The sequence below is a fragment of the Typopeltis vanoorti genome, chromosome 20 (genome assembly GCF_054136105.1).
Source record: "Typopeltis vanoorti isolate ZY-2024b chromosome 20, IOZ_Tvanoo_1.0, whole genome shotgun sequence".
Taxonomy (NCBI): Eukaryota; Metazoa; Arthropoda; class Arachnida; order Uropygi; family Thelyphonidae; genus Typopeltis; species Typopeltis vanoorti.
The window spans coordinates 92035568-92054776 of record NC_143568.1 but is presented as its reverse complement, the minus strand read 5'-3'; the positions used below and the strand labels follow the sequence as shown (position 1 = coordinate 92054776).

Sequence of the window (19209 nt, the reverse complement as noted above, 5' to 3'; positions counted from 1 at the left end):
AATAAAAGATCTACTTAATGGTAAATTAAAGGCTGTATAATAGCCCTTATAATGTGAGGCCATAAGCTGGAGTCTGTCTAGTGGCTAAGTAGATCTGCTCTCTCCTATACCAACAATCACCTATGAGCTCTTCAAAACAATGAACACTTAAGTGAAGCAACATAGTAGTGCATAAGGACTGGAAGTGGCTGGTCCTGTATTTCAAGGTCAAAAGAATGGAAGATTAAATGTTATATAACTCATAATCAGTAAATAGCAGCCAGCTGCTGAACACTTTTTTTTTGTTTTGTTTTTCTAATGCTTTGCAGATGTTTATTCAGATGGTGCACAGTACAGTCATTAAATTTATCTCTGGAAAAAAACTTACTGTGACTACTCTCACAGGAAGTTTTTTTGATCATTTTCTGAGTAGACAAAAAATAAGAAAAGTCTCTCTTCAGATATACAGAATAAACTTACCTGAAATAATACACCATCTGTTGAATACTGGTTAACATTATCAGGTAATACTTTCTTCTGTGGATAACGACATATTGTAATGGATGGTGATGTAAGAGCAGAATTTTTGTTACAGTTTCCAGCTAACTTATTGCTAGCGTTTAATCTGCACAAATTTTCAGTGTTGGAGGCATTTAATTGAGAATTCGTGGTACTGTTTAGGCCTGTAAGATGGTTATGATCTGGTAATTTGTTCAAATTTGAAACAAATAAAGGAAGTTTATTGATTACTTGACTGCTAGAAGCCTGATTAAAGAAACCATCAGTTACAGATGCTTGAGAAACAGAAGTTCTAGTGCTTCCATTTGTAGGAACTGTACATGGCACTATAGACGTATGACAAGTAACATTTTCTACAGGAGTAAATGATTGTGCTGAAGTACACTGTAACTGTCCAACACGTGCAGCATTAACAGAATTAGGATTATTTTTGGAGAGTTCTTCAATGCAGTTTACATTTTTACCTGGAAACCTATATGATTGTGCTGAAGTACACTGTAACTGTCCAACACGTGCAGCATTAACAGAATTAGGATTATTTTTGGAGAGTTCTTCAATGCAGTTTACATTGTTACCTGGAAACCTATATGATTGTGCTGAAGTACACTGTAACTGTCCAACACGTGCAGCATTAACAGAATTAGGATTATTTTTGGAGAGTTCTTCAATGCAGTTTACATTGTTACCTGGAAACCTATATGAGTGCTTGGTATTTTGCTGAATGTGATTGTTACCAGTCAAAAAATCCATTATCTTACTTTGGTCTAGTTCTTTTGGAACACCTGAATTAAGCATATTTGATGAGCAGGATTGTGGACCAATAGCACCACTTGTATTAACAGCTGTCTTTTGTAATGTAGAAGAAACTGTTTGATGTGGTTTACAATTTTGAAAACTTATACTGGAAGCATTTTGCTTATTTACTACATTTGTAAATCCTGGTTGATTTAGCAAAAGATGTTCTCTTTTGGGTTCTGCATCATGCAGTAACACATCCTTATTGTATGACTTGAACATTTCAGGTATATCTTGTCCTCTCTGCTTCTTCAAAAATGCTTCTTGCATGCTATAACTAACTACCTGAGGATTCATTGTAGATGATAATGGTGGTGACTGTATGGCACTATCTGCGGCACCATCAGTACAAACAGTTTTCAAATTTTCTCCAATTCTACCAGCAATACTTCCATCCTCACAAGTAAAATGTTTGTAATTACTTGTAGTATGTTTCATTCCATATTTACATTCATTCCATAACTGAGCATATTTATTTATAGCATTTCTTTCAGGTGATAATTGTTTTGATGAAGGCATCTGGATCACCTTTGATGCAGTATGAGAAGTAGATATGGATGATGAATTTTGTGATGATGGAATTCCCTCTCCTTCATACAGAACTGAATATGCCAACTGCAAACTTTTCACTGTTTGTATTTTTTCCATTTTCAACTTGTTCAGATTACTAGTGTAATCAGAAACATTATTTTCTATGTGACATATTCTGTTAAGTTTTGCCATTTCCCTCCGATATAAATATTTTATGCTTTCTGATGAATTACGATTAGAATGTGCTTGTAAGCTATCATCTAGATCCAATATGCTTGATACAGCATATTCATCTAATTCATCAAATGCAGAATTTACAGATGGCTCACTTTTAATTAGAGTATGAGTATTTAATTGATTAGTGTTTACTTTTGGCAAATCTTTGACTTCAGATAATAAACTGACTTCAGTATTTTGGCACTTGGGTTCATTATCTTTGGTTGTCTTTGTATTTTCAGAAGATATTCCAGCAGGAGATTTCTCTACTGCTGATAGAGAAAAGACTTGTTCAATTTTTGGCATCTCAGTATTTGTGTCTGTAGGTATAACTAGTGATTCAATTTCTGGCATCCTTTTAGGTGTAACTAGTGATTTAGCTGATGTATCCAGACAATTCATATTAGCCTCAGTATTCTGGCACTTGTGTTCATTATCTTTGGTTGTATTTGTATTTTCAGAAGATATTCCAACAGGAGATTTTTCTACTGCTGATAGAGAAAAGGCTTGTTCAATTTTTGGAATCTTCGTATTTGTGTTTGTAGGTATACCTAGTGATTTAGCTGAGGTATTCAGACAATTCATATTAGCCACTTCGGTATCTGCTACAGAATTCAACACATTTTCAGGAGAATGTTTCTCGTTTTCAGATTCTACAAATTTCTCACTTGCCTGTACTACAGCTACTTTTCCTATTTGAGTGCATTCATTATCATCATCAAGAGAAATAATTTTAACTGGCATTTTAGTTTTGCATAGATCAACATCCTCTATTATCATCATTTCATCATCAGAATCAGATTTCACTTTTCCTACTTGAGTGCCTTCATTATCATCATCAAGAGAAATAATTTTAACTGGCATTTTAGTTTTGCATAGATCAACATCCTCTATTATCATCATTTCATCATCAGAATTCACTTTTCCTACTCGAGTGCCTTCATTATCATCATCAAGAGAAATAATTTTAAGTGGCATTTTAGTTTTACATAGATCAACATCCTCTATTATCATCATTTCATCATCAGAATTCACTTTTCCTACTCGAGTGCCTTCATTATCATCATCAAGAGAAATAATTTTAAGTGGCATTTTAGTTTTGCATAGATCAACATCCTCTATTATCATCATTTCATCATCAGAATTCACTTTTCCTACTCGAGTGCCTTCATTATCATCATCGAGAGAAATAATTTTAAGTGGCATTTTAGTTTTGCATAGATCAACATCCTCTATTATCATAATTTCGTCATCAGAAGAATCAGATTTAGTGAAAAAAGCATTACTGCAATCAACTCTAAATTTCTCAGGCTCTACTGAAAGATTTATAGTAGCTGGTTCCATCACAGGTGCTATATTTCCTGCTTTGCACATTTTAAGAGACTGCTTTTCATCTTTTGCTGGCATAACACAGCCTAAGTTCTTGTCATTCTCATCCCTTTTTAGTTCAGGTGGTGAAATAGCACTCCTCTCTGGCACAATTTCAACAGATGATGTGGATCCATTAGTATATTCAGTTACTTCATCATCATTAACAAAAGTCACAAGTAATGCCCCATTAATTTTTTTTTTCACTTTATAATTTCCACCAAAAATACTTAGGTTGTCTGAAAATAAAGTATCTACATTTTCTTTTCTCTCTCTAGAAAGCACACAATCATGAACATTACTGCAATTTTTGTTCACAGAAGTTGCTTTAGAAGCCTCACTGCTTACCTCAAATGTTTGTAAATTATTAACTTGTTCTTTAGTCATTCCAATACACTGTTGAACTCTCCAAGAATCTAAAGATGCAACTAACTCATTATTAGTTTTCTTTGCTTTTGTATCATTTTTGTCAAAGATCACAACATATTCATCTCCATCAGCAGATGGTGCTTTATTACTTGTTTCAGTCATATTTCCAAGTGAATTTTCAAAACTATTATCTTCAGCACCAGTGACAGAACTGTCTGTGGTTTTGCTCTTTATACTCTCCATATATGTTTTTATTAAGTCTTTCGTCCAAGAAAAATATTTAGCCTTTAAAGATTCTGTTTCAGAAATTTCTGGGTCACTTTTTATTGAGGATTCTGTATTGAATGAAAAGTTCTTATCAGAATTCTTTTTAAGACTTCCAGAACATTTTAAAGATTGTGTTTCAGAAATTTCTAGCTCAGTTTTTATTAAGTGTTCTGTATTGAATGAAAAGCTCTCATCAGAATTATTTTTAAGAGTCACAGAATGTTTATTAGTACAGGCTGATAGCTTTTTTTTTATCTTATATTCACCTTTCTGCCATCTTGAACGAGATTTTTTTTTACGGCAAGGTACGGTTTTTATTTTTCTCTGCTTTCTTTTTCTTCTTTTGTACTTACAGTATCCAGAGCTTTTGGTATTACAAATTTTGTTTGCATCCTCTTTCCTATCTGCATTTTTCACAGATATGTTTCTCCTCTCATTTCTGGTACTGACTTGTTTAAACTTCTGCATAACTAATTCCTTTGAAATACGATTTAAACTGTTTATGTCTTCATCCTTTTCAGATGTCATGTCCTGTAATGCAGAGCTTCTGTGACTATGCAATTTTTTTAGCTTTTTCTCTAATGAATATTTTTTTTTTCCCACACCACTAGACTTTTTGGATAATTCTGGTAACTGATTGGAATTCACATTCAAACTTTTATTTTTTATTACAAGTCTGTGGTTCACATACATTAATTGAGTTTGTTTTTTCTGTTTAAAAAATGCATGCTGTGTTTGATGTGATTTCTCATCTATAAAAAGTAAATTTGCTTTCCTGTCTTTTTGAATCCATTTCATTTTAATTTTTTTTAATGATTCAATTAAAGGGAGTTTATTATCTGCATCCGAAATAATATTTTTATTTATAACTAGATTATTCTCTTCCTTTGAAACTGACAGAGAATGATCCGATTTATCTTCATTTAAGATGTCTTTTTCGATTATGACCTCCTTATGCTTTCTTTTCAAAACTGGAGCTGAAACATTCAATTTATGATTATTTAGTTTCCTTTTTGAAGACTGAATACATTTTGTATTCATTTCCTCAACAGAAGCTGCTATGTTACTGTTCTTATGTTCTGGACTTTTTACAGAAATTTTTGGTTCATTATTATCCATAAGATTTATTATATGACCAACAAGATCAAATTTATAGGCTGATACTTTATCATCATGCATCTTCTGTTCAGAATCCTCTGAACAATTTTTTTCAAAAAATGAAAGATCGTTATTCTTTGAATATTCATTGTCTATACATGCTTCACTGACTTGGTTAACATAATGTAAATTGTTAGGAATTCCTTTTACACAAGTATTTAAAGTGCTAGGCATTAAATTAGCAGGCAAATGGTGTTTTGGATTTAAAACACTAGAGTTTTCAAAAGCAACCATACCACTAGATGCTATTTCTGAATCCTTAAAGTATTTCTGAGGAACTTTAACACACACAGGTTTAATATTAATAGTATTTACAGATGCATTATGAAAATTTTCAGAAAAATTGCAAATACTTTTCATGCCCTGATAATCAAAACCTAATTCTGTAGTAAAGAAATTTCTTTCTTTTTCTCTGTGATTCAAAGGGTTTGTTGTTTGAATCAGAGAATTTGTGGCTGATTCTGATGGATCATTAAATTCACCAAAAAGCATTTTTTTGTTGCCATTAACAGTGCTCCAAAGAAGATAATATGAAACTCAAAAAGAATGAGCCTTCATTAAGGACTATCGGCAACTAATTTTGTGGTCTACTTCAAATTTCCTGATGAGTTGTACACTCCTAAAAATAAAAAAAAGTTACTAAATTACTATTTTATTAAAAAAATTTTCAAGTAACAGTAATTTCTAAAACCAATTACTAATAGCATTGCATTAAAAATCATACCAAAACTTATAAATTTCTCTGTAGCAAATGTTTTAAATGTATTTTCCACAGTGGAAGTCTCCAGAAAAACATTAAATCACTAAAAAAAAAATTAATCTGTTCAATTTTGCACAGAAGATCCTTTCATTAAATCTACATCATGTCTAATAATATGCTAGACTGGTTAGCCAAGTGGATAGCTTTTGCTTTCCAGCCAAGCAGGCTGTAAACTGTTCACTACCTAGTGTGAAATCAATCACTGCATGCTGTGAACATCCATGCTACAGAAATGCTTATCAAAAATAATCTCAGTGGTAGATGATTTTCAACATGAAAGGTTATCCAATGTGACCATGACCATTATTTTGCTTACTAGAGGTGCAAAGTAGTGAAAAATCATTTCATATCCAAAGCAGAGTTCAGAACCAGTTACTCTTCCATTTTTTTTTAAAGACAAATTATGGACTCTACAACCGTAGAGTCCATAACGTGTTAGAAATAATTATTTTATTTTAATTTCCCAATGTTTTGACCTTCATAATATGGTCATCATCTGGAGTATATGCATATATATACAGAGACAAGCTATATTACATTTCACAGTATGCTAAAGAGACAATGATTTGATCAATGGTTATTCTACTGGACTGAAAGAGGTTTTCACTAGAAAACCTCTAGTGAAAAATAAAATTAACCATGTCGCCATCAATGTGGATAAAATGCATCACTCCTCTACACTTTGTATCCATCATATATTTCAATGTAATATCAATGGTATTACAATTTTAATATGCACTTCGTATCCATGGTAACCTGGATGTATATTTATGTCTTGGCTGGTTGGGTGGTTAAATTAAACTAAAATTAAATAAAATAAAATAACTCCATCAAAGCTATATTCTATTTAAGACAACATAAGAGAAACTTTCTTTAATATAGATAGTTTTATTACAGCAAAAATGATGTCCTAATTTAACATGGCAATTGTTATATTAGATTTAAGATCCTGGTCCACCCTGGAGTATACCATATTCATTGTACCTGTAATTTGTCTATAGGGGAAACACACACAATTCCTATCAGAAAAGAGGAACATAAATGACACATTAAATATAATAACTACGGTCAAGATGTGTGATGTAAAATCCCAAGAATATGGAAGGCACATATTCTACTCACATAACCTTTCTCCCTAAGAGTTAAGTATAAATAGGACTATAGGTAATCCAGGATCTTAAATCTAATATAACAACTGTCATGTTAAATTGGGACACCGTTTTTGCTGTAATAAAACTATCTATATGAAAGAAAGCTTTTCTGATGTTGTCTTAAATAGAATATTGCTTAGATCTAGTTAATTTATTTTATTTCATTTATTTATTGTAATTTTATTTTATTTTTCACTAGAAGTCAGGCCAGTAGAATAACCATTGATCAAATCATTGTCTCTTTAGCATACTGTGTGAAATGCAATATAACCTGTGTATATATATATATATATATATATATATATGTGTGTGTGTGTATGTGTGTGTGTGTACTCCAGATGATGACCTTAATATGAAGGTCGTCAGGAAATTAAAATAATTATTTCCAACATGGTTGTAGAGTTCATAATTTGTGTAAAATGAATGCTGATCACTATGTAACACTAAAGGAAAGGAAAAAGAATTAGTTACTCTGTTTTGGTTATCAAATGGGAGATTGACTATAATCATAAAGACAACCAAGGTCATGATGTAAATGTATTATGTCTGTTAAGTGCATGTGCTCTCCTGCTGCCTTCTCATAAGAGTGGAGGAAAACCTTCAATGTGAGAGAGAGGGTATTAGGGTATTTCTGAAGTTGAAAATTTTCAGCTGAAATGAAACAACTGAAATAACTATACATTTCTGAAAAAGGAGGGAAAAAGTGACAGAAGGTGCAGAAAGAAAAGTTAGTATTCAATAAATAAAAAGCTGAACTGTAAGACAATAGATTGTGTTTTAACAAGTCTAAGAAGAAGTGATAGAAATACATGTGCTAATTCATTTAACACATGGTCACCAAAATGAACTATGTGACATGGAAAACAGAAAATATAAATGAGATGTGTCTTTTGAGGGAGGAGGTGGAATAACAGCTGAAGCAGCAGGTCCATGAAACCAGTGTATTATGCTGGTTAACTGTATGTGTTCTCTGGCTCATATGCCTGTTATTATTAACATTAGACCTCCATGAAGTATAAAAGCTCATTGCATGAGGCTCCCACTATCACATAAAAAATAATAATGATAAAAATAATAAAAACCACAGAACTGCAGTTTAAACTCGCTCACCACTCTTGAGAAACAGATTCCACTAACCAACTCACCATGCAAAAACCTACTCCTCACTCCTTACTCCAACCCTCTTTATACAGTTTCTAGGAATGGCTTCTTGTTCTCTATTCTAGGAAAAACTCTTCCACATAAACCCGGCTTTTTTTCCCTTATCAATATATATCATCATCATCATCAAATTCCTGCCATGTACCCTCAAGGGGTGTACAGGATATGATAGTACTATATGAAAAAAAATTACATCATGACAAACTTCCTATCTACAATTTTCCTCCAAATCAGTTTGTTACTTGTCAAGACTCCAACATTATCAGATCTTATATTTCTATCGTCTAAGGCACTTTGTACTGTATCAATCCACCTATATCTTGGTCTTCCTCTGGGTCGTTTTGCTGCCAACCTAGCAGAGAACACTAGTTTTGCTAATCTTTCCTCACCCATTCTGTTTAAGTGACCATACCACCTGAGATTAGCTCTGCTAACGCATTCCTGGATGCTGACAATGTCAAGTTCTTTCCTAATATCCTCGTTTTTAATATGATATTGATGCCATCTGTTCACGCCTCTAATCTTTCTCAGGACTCTGATATCTGTGGTCTCTAGTCTTTGATCAAGTGTTTTACTTCTGACCCAGCTCTCAGATCCATAAGTTAAAATGGTTTGAACACAGTCTTGTATACAGCTAATTTAGTGTTCCGACTAATTTCTCTCTTATTCCATATGAATTTATTCAATTGACTTCCCACCATACCAGCTTTGCTGATTCTGTTGTCTATTTCTATATTTAATTTACCATCTTCACAAAAAATCGTGCCTAAGTAGCTGAAATGTTTTACTTGTCCACAGGTTCTCCATTCAAAACACAGTTGACATTTTCAATGATTCTGCCTATTTTCATTGTCTTTGTCTTTTTATTGCTGACCGTCATATTATACCTATTACAACAGTTATTCAATTTAGTCAGAGAATCTTGCAGACTTGAGCGGATTTATTTAGAAGTATAACATCATCCGCATAAAACAAAGAGCTGATATTAACATCTCCAATTTTGATATCAAGTTTAATACCACTTTCCTTCATAATGTGATCCATATAGATAACGAATAGCAGAGGGGATAATGTACATCCTTGTCTCACACCAGATTTAACATTAAACCATCTTCCCATACTTCGTTCAATCCTAACTGCTGACTTACAACTCAAATAAAGACTAAGTAATGCTTCATATAATGCCCCACTGACACCACACAACTGTAGCGTCTTGAATAGCTTCTTTCTTGGCACCTTGTCATATGCCTTTTCCAAAATGACAAAATTTAAATACAGATCTTTGTTATATTCCCATGCTTTATCGACTATTTGTCGTAAAGTGAAGATCTGATCCTGACAGCCTCTATTTGGCCTCAATCCAGCTTGTTCTTCACCAAGCTTTTCTTCCACAATTCTCAACTGTTTCTCAAGTATACTTGCATAGATCTTGCCAGGAACACACAGTAGGGAAATACCTCTGTAATTCTCATATTCAGTTTTATTTCCCTTTATATATATGGGTACTATGAGAACTCTACTCCAATTATCGGTAATTCGTCCCTCTGTCCAGGCTTTCTGAACTACGCAGTGCAGCCACTGTAAGACTTTTATACCACCATACTTAAGCATTTCTGGTCAAATATCATCTACTCCTGCTGCCTTTCCACATTTCAAGCCTTTGATGACTTTTTCTACTTCAAGTATGGATATGTATTCCTGACTGCATGCCTGGTCAGTGTTTTTTATCACTGTGCTGTCATCACTGCTTGCTTCATTTAGCAGTTTTTCAAAGTAATTACTCCATACTTCAAGGATATCTTTTTCTCCCGTTTTCACGTCAACTTTATCATCTCTAACTCCTTTTACAGCACTCTTTCCTCCATTCCTAAGCTTCTTCTTCAACCTCCAGAATATTTTGCCACCTTCTTGATATTTATTTTCTAATTCTTGCCAAAGTCCTCCCATGACAATCATTTGTTTAGCTAGTTTTACACAGTGTTTTGCATTCTTGCATTTGTCTCTGTATTCTCTAAGAGCACAAGCTGACTTATTTGCCAGGAACTTTTGATATGCTGTCTTCTTTTCATTCACTGCCTCTTTAACTTCTTGTGTACACCATGGAGTTCTAATTTTTCTATCCTTGCAGACAACTTCGCCACATGCCTCTCTAGCTGAATCAATGAGGGCTTTCTTCAAAGCTTGCCACTGAATCTCCAAGGTTTGATTCCTGTTCTCAAACTCTTTCATTTTTTCTTCAATAATCTTTGTGTATTTCAGTCTACAGTTCACATCTGAGAGCTGCTCAACTTTTATTCACTTTAAAACTTTCTTACATGTTATTCTTTTCAATATGAAATTCAATTTTCTCCTGCTCAAGACTAAATAGTGATCGCATCCAATTTCAAATCCTCTGTACACTCCGGTGTCATGCACCAAGGAGAAAACATCACTAGCAACAATAACATAGTCAATGAGACTTTTCTTATTCCTTGCCTCTTCTCTCCATGTGAATTTGTACACATTTTTATGTTGGAACATGGTGTGAGTAATAACCAGTCCATGTCCTGGGCAGAAACCCAACAGGTATTTGCCATTATTATTAGCTTTCTTCTTTTCTCCAAATTTTCCCAAAACATTTTTGTATGTCTGACAATCACTTCCTACTCTGCTATTTAGATCCCCAACAATGACCAACTTTTCCTTTTTCATTGTGTCAGTAGCTTTCTCTAGAACCTCAAAAAATTCCTCCACTTCTACCTTAGTAGAACCTTTGTGGGACCATAGGCACAAATATAAGTCTCATTGTCCAGTTCCCAATTCTCATATTTTCCCACATTACTCTACGTGAGACTGACTGCTATTCAAGAAGATTAGCCTTGTATTTTGTGTTGAATACTATGGCTACTCCTTCTTTTCCTTGATTTTCATTGCCTGAATATAACATTTTGTATTTATTGCTTAGAAAGATCTCACCAGTTTTTGTCTTTTTTGTTTCAGTCACCCCTATTATGTCGATCTATTACTTATCTAATTCCTCAGCTAGCTCGATTTCTTTGCCATTCAGGCGGCTTCTTACGTTGATAGTACCAATCTTTAACTCTGGTGATGTTGAGATGGGGTGTGTTTTCAGATTTGTCCCAGTAGCTGACTTTTCGCTGTTCGCCCTGGTTCCTTGGCGAAAACAATAGGGGCCTTGTTTAACCAGGTGACACCCCAGCCGGCATGAAATTTTGTCATGTTGTACCATCATTTTTTATTTTGATTTAACCAATAAGAATACAATTTGGTTGGCTAAATCTCAAATTGCCAGCCCATCCTCATTCGTTCAGTATCCAAGTAGATACCCAACAGGGTGCACCACGAGAAGGTGAGGATTGGACATTAGGTCAGAAGCCCTGGTCGGTTCTCTGCGTTCAGTTATACAGCTTTGATCCTTAAGCATCCCCAAAAATAAACATATTGAAATTGTTACCGTGGAGACCAAAGACTCATCGAGGCAGGACACCTACTCTACAACTCTCTGTCTCCATCACTTCATCCAGCAACAACACTGATCCTCTACTACCATAATCATCTACATCATTGGTGCACCCAAGGAGGGGGGCCAAGGGTCCCTGAACACCCCCAAAAGAAAAAGAAAAAAGCACTAGAAAAATTTCCAAAAATATTTTCCTAATTAAAATTATTATTTTTTTTTTAAATTTATGTTGTCTTCTCTTTCTATGCTACTTATGTATTAGCGATCACATAAGGTGGGAATACCCTATAGCATTCAGGAATCCTGGCCACTGTGAACGCAAAGCGAATGAAGTAGTGCTTGGGCGCTACTTCATTTGCCCGAGCCGGGCCAGAGGAGATCATGGGTATCACGTATTGACGATCACTGCAGATGCTCAGTCATAGCTCGTATGCAATGCGTAGTGTGTATTCTCAAATAGTCTACTCAACTTTCCCCCCCCCCCCCAAGATTAAATCTTGAGTGCTCGGCCACCTCCAAAATTAAATCATGAGTGCGCCACTGATCTACACATTAATGCCATCTTCTGCCCACAACCACCACCACCACTAGTATTTTTTGTGTAAATTGCATGTGTTCTGAAGGGCTGCTTTGTCTCTCTCACACATATGTGCGTGTGTCTCCTATTCATGAACTCTATAGATGGCACAGCTTCAATCTCTCGTTATACCCGGTAGACCAATCTTCTTTGGCCTATTTCAAATATATTTTCATCCAGTCGCGTAGCTAGAGCTGTTGCTGCCCAGGGAGGTTCCTGAGTTTGCCACCCCTCTCAATACACACCAGAAATATTACAAAAAGTTAAAACAATGTATTATTATTATTACGGGCAGCTCCAAGGAGTCCTTAGACTCATTGAAAGAGGCCCAACATCATGTCAAGAATAACTATTCAACATTCACACAGTATCTATCATACTTCTCCTTTAACTCATTTACAGTCATGGCAACCACAACAGACTCTGGCAGCTTATTCCACTCTCCAAGTAAAAAACCTAGCTCTAACACCCTTGCTAACCACACACTTACCAAGCTTCCATGGATGGCCCCTAGTCCTCCCACTACCAGTCCTATTCTCAAAAATATCTTCTGAATTAATCTTATAGAAGCCCTTCAGTAATTTGAATGTCTCAATCATATCACCCCCTTTTCCACCTATCAACCAATTTCTGCAGCCCACAAATCTTCAACCTGTTCTCATAAGGTTCATTCCATAGTACTGCTATCATCTTGGTCACTCGTCTCTGGATCCTCTCCACCTCCTCCCCATCGAGAAGAAACCCTGATGCCCATATCTGGGCACAGTAGTCTAGATGGGGTCCTATCAATGCTCGATACAAAGAAACAATAACCTGTTTGTCTCTGCGCATTAAAGTGTTTTTCAGCAACCAAGTGATTTGATGAGCTGATTTAGCCACTTTTGTGATGTGTCCCCTAAACTTCAACTCCCTATCCACCAACACTCCCAAATCCCTGGCCTCGTCAATCTCCTGGAGTACAGGTCCACCAATGTGATATACTGCTGCTAATCTTTTCACCCCAAAATGCAAAACCTTACATTTTTCCACATTAAATTGACATCCATTCTCCTTAGCCCAGTCCTCCAAACAATCCAAATCATTCTGCAAAATTTTGACATCCTGAGCATTCACTATTGCTCAACCTAACTTTGCATCATCCGCAAACAGATGCACAGTTCCTCTCAGATCCTTTCCTATATCGTTAATGAACAAATTAAATAGTAGCGGTCCAAGAACAGAACCCTGCAGCACACTGCTAATCACAGGCCGTCTTTTGGACTCTACTCCTGAATAAACCACTCTCTGATATCTCCCCATCAACCATCCTCCTATCCATCTCACCAACCCTATATCTATTCTCATATGCTGCAGTTTACTGATTAGAATTCCATGTGGTATCCTATCAAAGGCTTTAGCAAGGTCCAGTAGAATCACTGTAAACCCATTGCTCTTATCCAGTTCAGCCGTCACTGTGTTATAGAACGTGAGCAAGTTACTGAGGCATGATCTACCCTTTACAAAACCATGCTGTCCCCCATAGAGTATCCCGTTTTCATCTATCCAATCTTGTATTTTCCTCTTGACTATTTTCTCCAAGACCTTGACAACAATTCCTGATATGCTGATCGGCCTATAATTTTCAACAGCAGTCTTGGAACCTCCTTTATGCAGTGGAAATATTTTCCCCTCTTTCCACCCCCTCGGGACTAACCCAGACCCGAGACTCAAATTAAACAAGATGGTCAAAGGCACTGACAATTCTTTAGCCGCTTCTCATACGACATGAGCTGATATACAATCTAATCCCACAGATGAGTTGACATTGAGGTTTTGTAATAGACTATTCACCTTCACTTCATTCACCACAATTTCCCGTATAAGCTGTTTGTTCTTCCATTTCTGCAATGTCACCACATGGATGATATACTCTTGCAAAGTGCTCACTCAGTAATTCTACTATATCAACTGATTCGGTTACCTCCCTACCATCGGCATTCTTTAAAATTAATCTGCCGTATACATTTCTTCTTTTACTTGCAACATATCGAAAAAACTGTTTGGAACTCTTTAGCCTGCATGGCCAATGTTCTTTCGTAATCCTTTTTTGCTTTTCTTACCACACTCATTAACCTTCTGGCCTGGGTTTTATACTGTTCATGTGCCTGCCGGTCACCTTTCTCCTTAAATACCTTCTATAGCTGTTTCTTTTTTTGCAGCTCAAGCTTAATGGTGTTATTCATCCATGTAACTCCTACTCAATTTATTATTCGGACTCTAGGCATACAGTCAGCCATTGCTTCATGCAAACACTTCTTAACCGCCTCCCATGCACTGTGAACTTCTAGCCCTTGCAGCTGTACATGCCATGACACTGAACCAATCAAACTCCTAAGCTTGTCATACTTACCAGCCAAATAATTCCACATGTAACCTTTCTTAATTGTAAATTCCACACCTTTAGCCACCTCCCAAGTCAAGACCCTAGGATCACTCTCACCAATTGGTGGCAATGTTTTTATTATTCATTTAATAAAAATGAATAATAAAAACATTATTTTTTATTAATAAAAAATTAATAATGTTTATTATTAATTTATTAATAATAAACATTGAATAAACGTTATATATATATATATATATATATATATATATATAACGTACATAAAGTAACGTGCGTTACGGTGAACTGGTTGGTGTAGAATAGCCTCGAGTAATTTATTATTATAATATAATATTACATGATACCTATATAGATGTGCCATACAAATATACCTGATTTTTGTGTGTACTTTCCGAAAGGTAATTCCCGTCCCTTCCAACACAAACACACACTATGAACAATTTATATACACTGTATATAAATCCAATCTTGGCAATTGGTTTTACATTCAGATTGCAAGATGATAAAAATCATTAGAGTCGGCCATAAGGTATATTATAATATATATATATATGTAGAAAGTATTTTTAACTTGGGTATAGTTATGTTAAAGATACCAAGCAATTTTAAACCTGGTTTTACTCCATTTTTTCCCAAGTAAGCAAAGAGATAAAATGTCAAGTTTGCGCCTGCAATTTATGCAAGACTAGCTGATCCCACAGGTAGTGCAAGACCAAGGCAACTCGTGGTAGACGTGGAGCAAGCTCTGATCACTAATCTTAATATTTACCCTTAATGCTAAAACACATCTCCAAGAAGGGGATGTATGATGTTTTGTATTAAAGGCAAGGGGCCACTACCCAGACCGGTTTCGAATGGGAGTTCATGCCTTTCATCACTGGCCTCTTTAGATTTAAAAAGGTTGTGCTGAGAGTCAGCTTGATAGTGAGAGAGGAGGAGAAAGATAGAGTGGATAGCAGTAGATAGTTAAAAGAGGCCTCAGTCGATCTACTTGGCCTGACTTAAATGTCAGCACCAAGCAGATCTCCGACATTATCTCCCTCCATCCGTTCTTTTCAGCTTTCCCCGGTCAGTCACTTCTTCAGGTGTCTGCCCGAGGAAAGTGGGGAAAAACAAATGAAAGAAGCACCACATGAAAAAGAGGAACTGGTAAATAACCTTTAAAATTACATATAACACTTTGCAAGAAACTAGGAAAATTCTGAAATTTCAACCGGAATGACCAGTTTAATACTGAGAAGAGCGGGGGCAGAGCCTGGCCTGGGTGATGCAGCCCACAAGGAGCTGCACCGCCTCGGTGTAAGCCTTCGCAGCCCAGGTTCTCAGGATACCCCCTCCTGTGTGGAATAGACATAGACCTTTTTTACAACAAAAATTCTAATCTGAAAGAGGACAAAAAGAAGAAAAAGCAAACCATATTTTTTTTTTTTTTTCCCTCTGGCAGATCGATACTAGGAGTCGACTGACTTGTTAGGCGAGGTTTAAATCCTCCTGCTGTCTATTATTGTGGGTTTTAATGATGAGATCTGCTAATTTGTCTCCACGGACGTGGTTTAGCATGTAGAGGCCTCTGTGCAGTGCTAGTCCCACGTCGTCCTCTGCATCGATAAGACCAATGATCTTTTCAGGAGTGATTTCATCTATATTATCGACAAACACGTCGTTCCATTCTGCACTGACGACTCTTGGCCCGTTTTGTCCTGTGAGTATCAGTTGAATGTCTCCGAATGTTTCTATTGCTTTTCGTAGTCTCGCCTCCTCCTCGGGGAAATCTTTTAAGAGATGCAATATAGGTGCATTGGCCTTTGCGTGAGGGAACTTTGTGGGTTCTGAAGTTGACTTTATTTTTCCAACTTCAGCTGGTTTTGGTTTTTTTATATTTACTTCTTCAGGGCTAGCTGGCCTCTTTTGTGTGCTTTCTGCATTGTTGATTTCCATATCTACTGCCTCCGTGTCTTCGTCTATTGTGACTGCAGTGATAGTTCCTTTTTGTTGGTGCTGCTGGTTATTTTCGGTTGCTACATTTGTAGTGGCGGTTTGCTCGGTGGCTGGTTCTTTCTGCCTTTTGTCTTTCCTGCTTGTAGGTTTCTCTATTGGTGTATTCGGCAGTGTTTCAGACGTGGCGGCATGATTCTTTCTTGTTGTTCCCTCATGCGCGGCCTTCAGGGTAGGGAACTCATTCTGTTCTGCACCAATGACATTTTTGGCTGTTGCTTCCGTCTTGGGCATAATACTGCCTCCCAATTTTTCGCAGGTTTCTGTCCGGACAGGTGTCCACCTTATGGCCGTTAGTGCCACATTTTAGGCATGCTGACTGGCACTGTGCTACTGTATGGCCCGCTGTTAGGCAGTTCTTACATATTAACTTCGGGCACTGGGCCCCTAGATGAGTGAGGGCGCCGCATCTAAAGCATTGCCTCTTTACTCCCGGGTAACTCACCATTACCCTGGCCGATCCTATCCTGACGAAATTCGGAATTTCCACCTTCATCATGACGGAAAAGGTGACTTCACCAGATTTCCATTGTGGGATCTCAGCGTCCGTGCCAACTTCGATATCTCGAACAGCTCCCCATTTCGAGAAGACTTTAGTTATGATGTCATTGTTAATCTTAATATTTACCCTTAATGCCAAAACACATCTCCAAGAAGGGGATGTATTTCTAGGGTCTTGGTATTTCTAGCCTGGCTCCCCATTGATGAGACCTCAATAAAGGTCGAAACCGGTCTGGGTAGTGACCCCTTGCCTTTAATACAAAACATCATACATCCCCTTCTTGGAGATGTGTTTTGGCATTAAGGGTAAATATTAAGATTAGTGATCAGAGCTTGCTCCACGTCTACCACGAGTTGCCTTGGTCTTGCACTACCTGTGGGATCAGCGAGTCTTGCATAAATTGCAGGCGCAAACTTGACATTTTGTCTGTTTCCTTACTTGGGAAAAAATGGAGTAAAACCAGGTTTAAAAATTGCTTGGTATCTTTAACATAACTATACCCAAGTTAAAAATACTTTCTACATCTATATCTCCTCCTGAGATTTTTATTTAATAAGGTTATAACACCTTATGGTAACTCGTTTTGGTAAAATACTTACAAGCTCTGCATTACTAAATCTTGGTAATTCTAGCCTGGCTCCCCACTGATGAGACCTCAATAAAGGTCGAAACCGGTCTGGGTAGTGGCCCTTTGCCTTTAATACAAAACATCATACATCCCCTTCTTGGAGATGTGTTTTGGCATTAAGGGTAAATATTAAAATTAGTGATCAGAGCTTGCTCCACGTCTACCACGAGTTGTCTTGGTCTTGCACTACCTGTGGGATCAGCTAGTCTTGCATAAATTGCAGGCGCAAACTTGACATTTTGTCTGTTTGCTTACTTGGGAAAAAATGGAGTAAAACCAGGTTTAAAATTGCTTGGTATCTTTAATTTGCTTACTTGGGAAAAAATTGAGTAAAACCAGGTTTAAAATTGCTTGGTATCTTTAACATATATATATATATAACGTACATAAAGTAACGTGCGTTACGGTGAACTGGTTGGTGTAGAATAGCCTCGAGTAGTTTATTATTATAATATAATATTACATGATACCTATATAGATGTGCCATACAAATATACCTGATTTTTGTGTGTACTTTCCGAAAGGTAATTCCCGTCCCTTTCAACACAAACACACACTCTGAACATAATGCAAATTTTTCATGTGTAAAACAGGCAGAGAAAATAACATATCGCGTTTTGGGATACAATGACCTTTTACTAATATACTCATCCAGCTTTTCCTCTGAACGCATAAACATAAAATGACATAATTGTAGTAGAAGCACTCTAAACCGGCATGATTACAGGCAACAAGAAGTAATTAAAATATTTGCAAGTCATCACCACAGATGCAACACTTGAAATATGGCATTTGAAGATATCGCATTTCAGTCTCAACAAAAAACAAATGGGATTTAATATATAGGGGAGGGGGAAAACAAATCTGAGATTTGAAAGTATGAAAACGAAACAAAAATGAACTTACTTTTTCACTATCACTATGACAACACAAAATAACTTCATAATACAACAGAAGATCCAACGTGCATGTTGCGTTTTCCAACGGCATCCACAAAAATGTAAACTTTGTTTAAATATTGAATTCTCCAATCACATCAGTTGGGCTCTGAGGAAATAGCTTAACGTTTACCGGTAGCCAATCAGCGATAGCTTCCAGAAGAATTTCATTCAATATACACGCCTTCCTGTGAAGAGAGGTGGTTGACTAGTACTGTCATCTCGTGGTCGCTAATCAATTGACTGACAATTGAAATTAATGGCTCTAGGAGTGAAGCAAAATGCTTTTCATATTCCCAGCTATCTATTACGGCTATAGTGAGGGAAAATTTTTGTGAGCAGTTGGCTCGGCCTGAATGGGCATGGAGTAATCTCCATGTCGTTTTAATTTCCTGTATCGCTACAGGAAATTAAAATGACTTTTGATCTTTTATGTTTAAATATACCCGTTG

The 19209-nt window shown here is 36.3% G+C and overlaps 1 protein-coding gene across 1 annotated transcript in view; it reads right to left on the bottom strand.

Moving 5' to 3' along the window:
• Positions 1-18835, bottom strand: part of LOC150095654 (uncharacterized) — a 42695-nt gene extending 23860 nt beyond the window's left edge. The window contains exons 1-2 of the mRNA XM_090410222.1: positions 18726-18835; positions 460-5821 (exon numbers count right to left, since the gene is read on the bottom strand). Coding sequence (XP_090266348.1) covers positions 460-5694 — 5235 coding nt within the window. The 5' untranslated portion in view covers positions 5695-5821; positions 18726-18835. The remainder of the gene's footprint in view (positions 1-459; positions 5822-18725) is intronic.
• Positions 18836-19209: the final 374 nt, after the last annotated feature.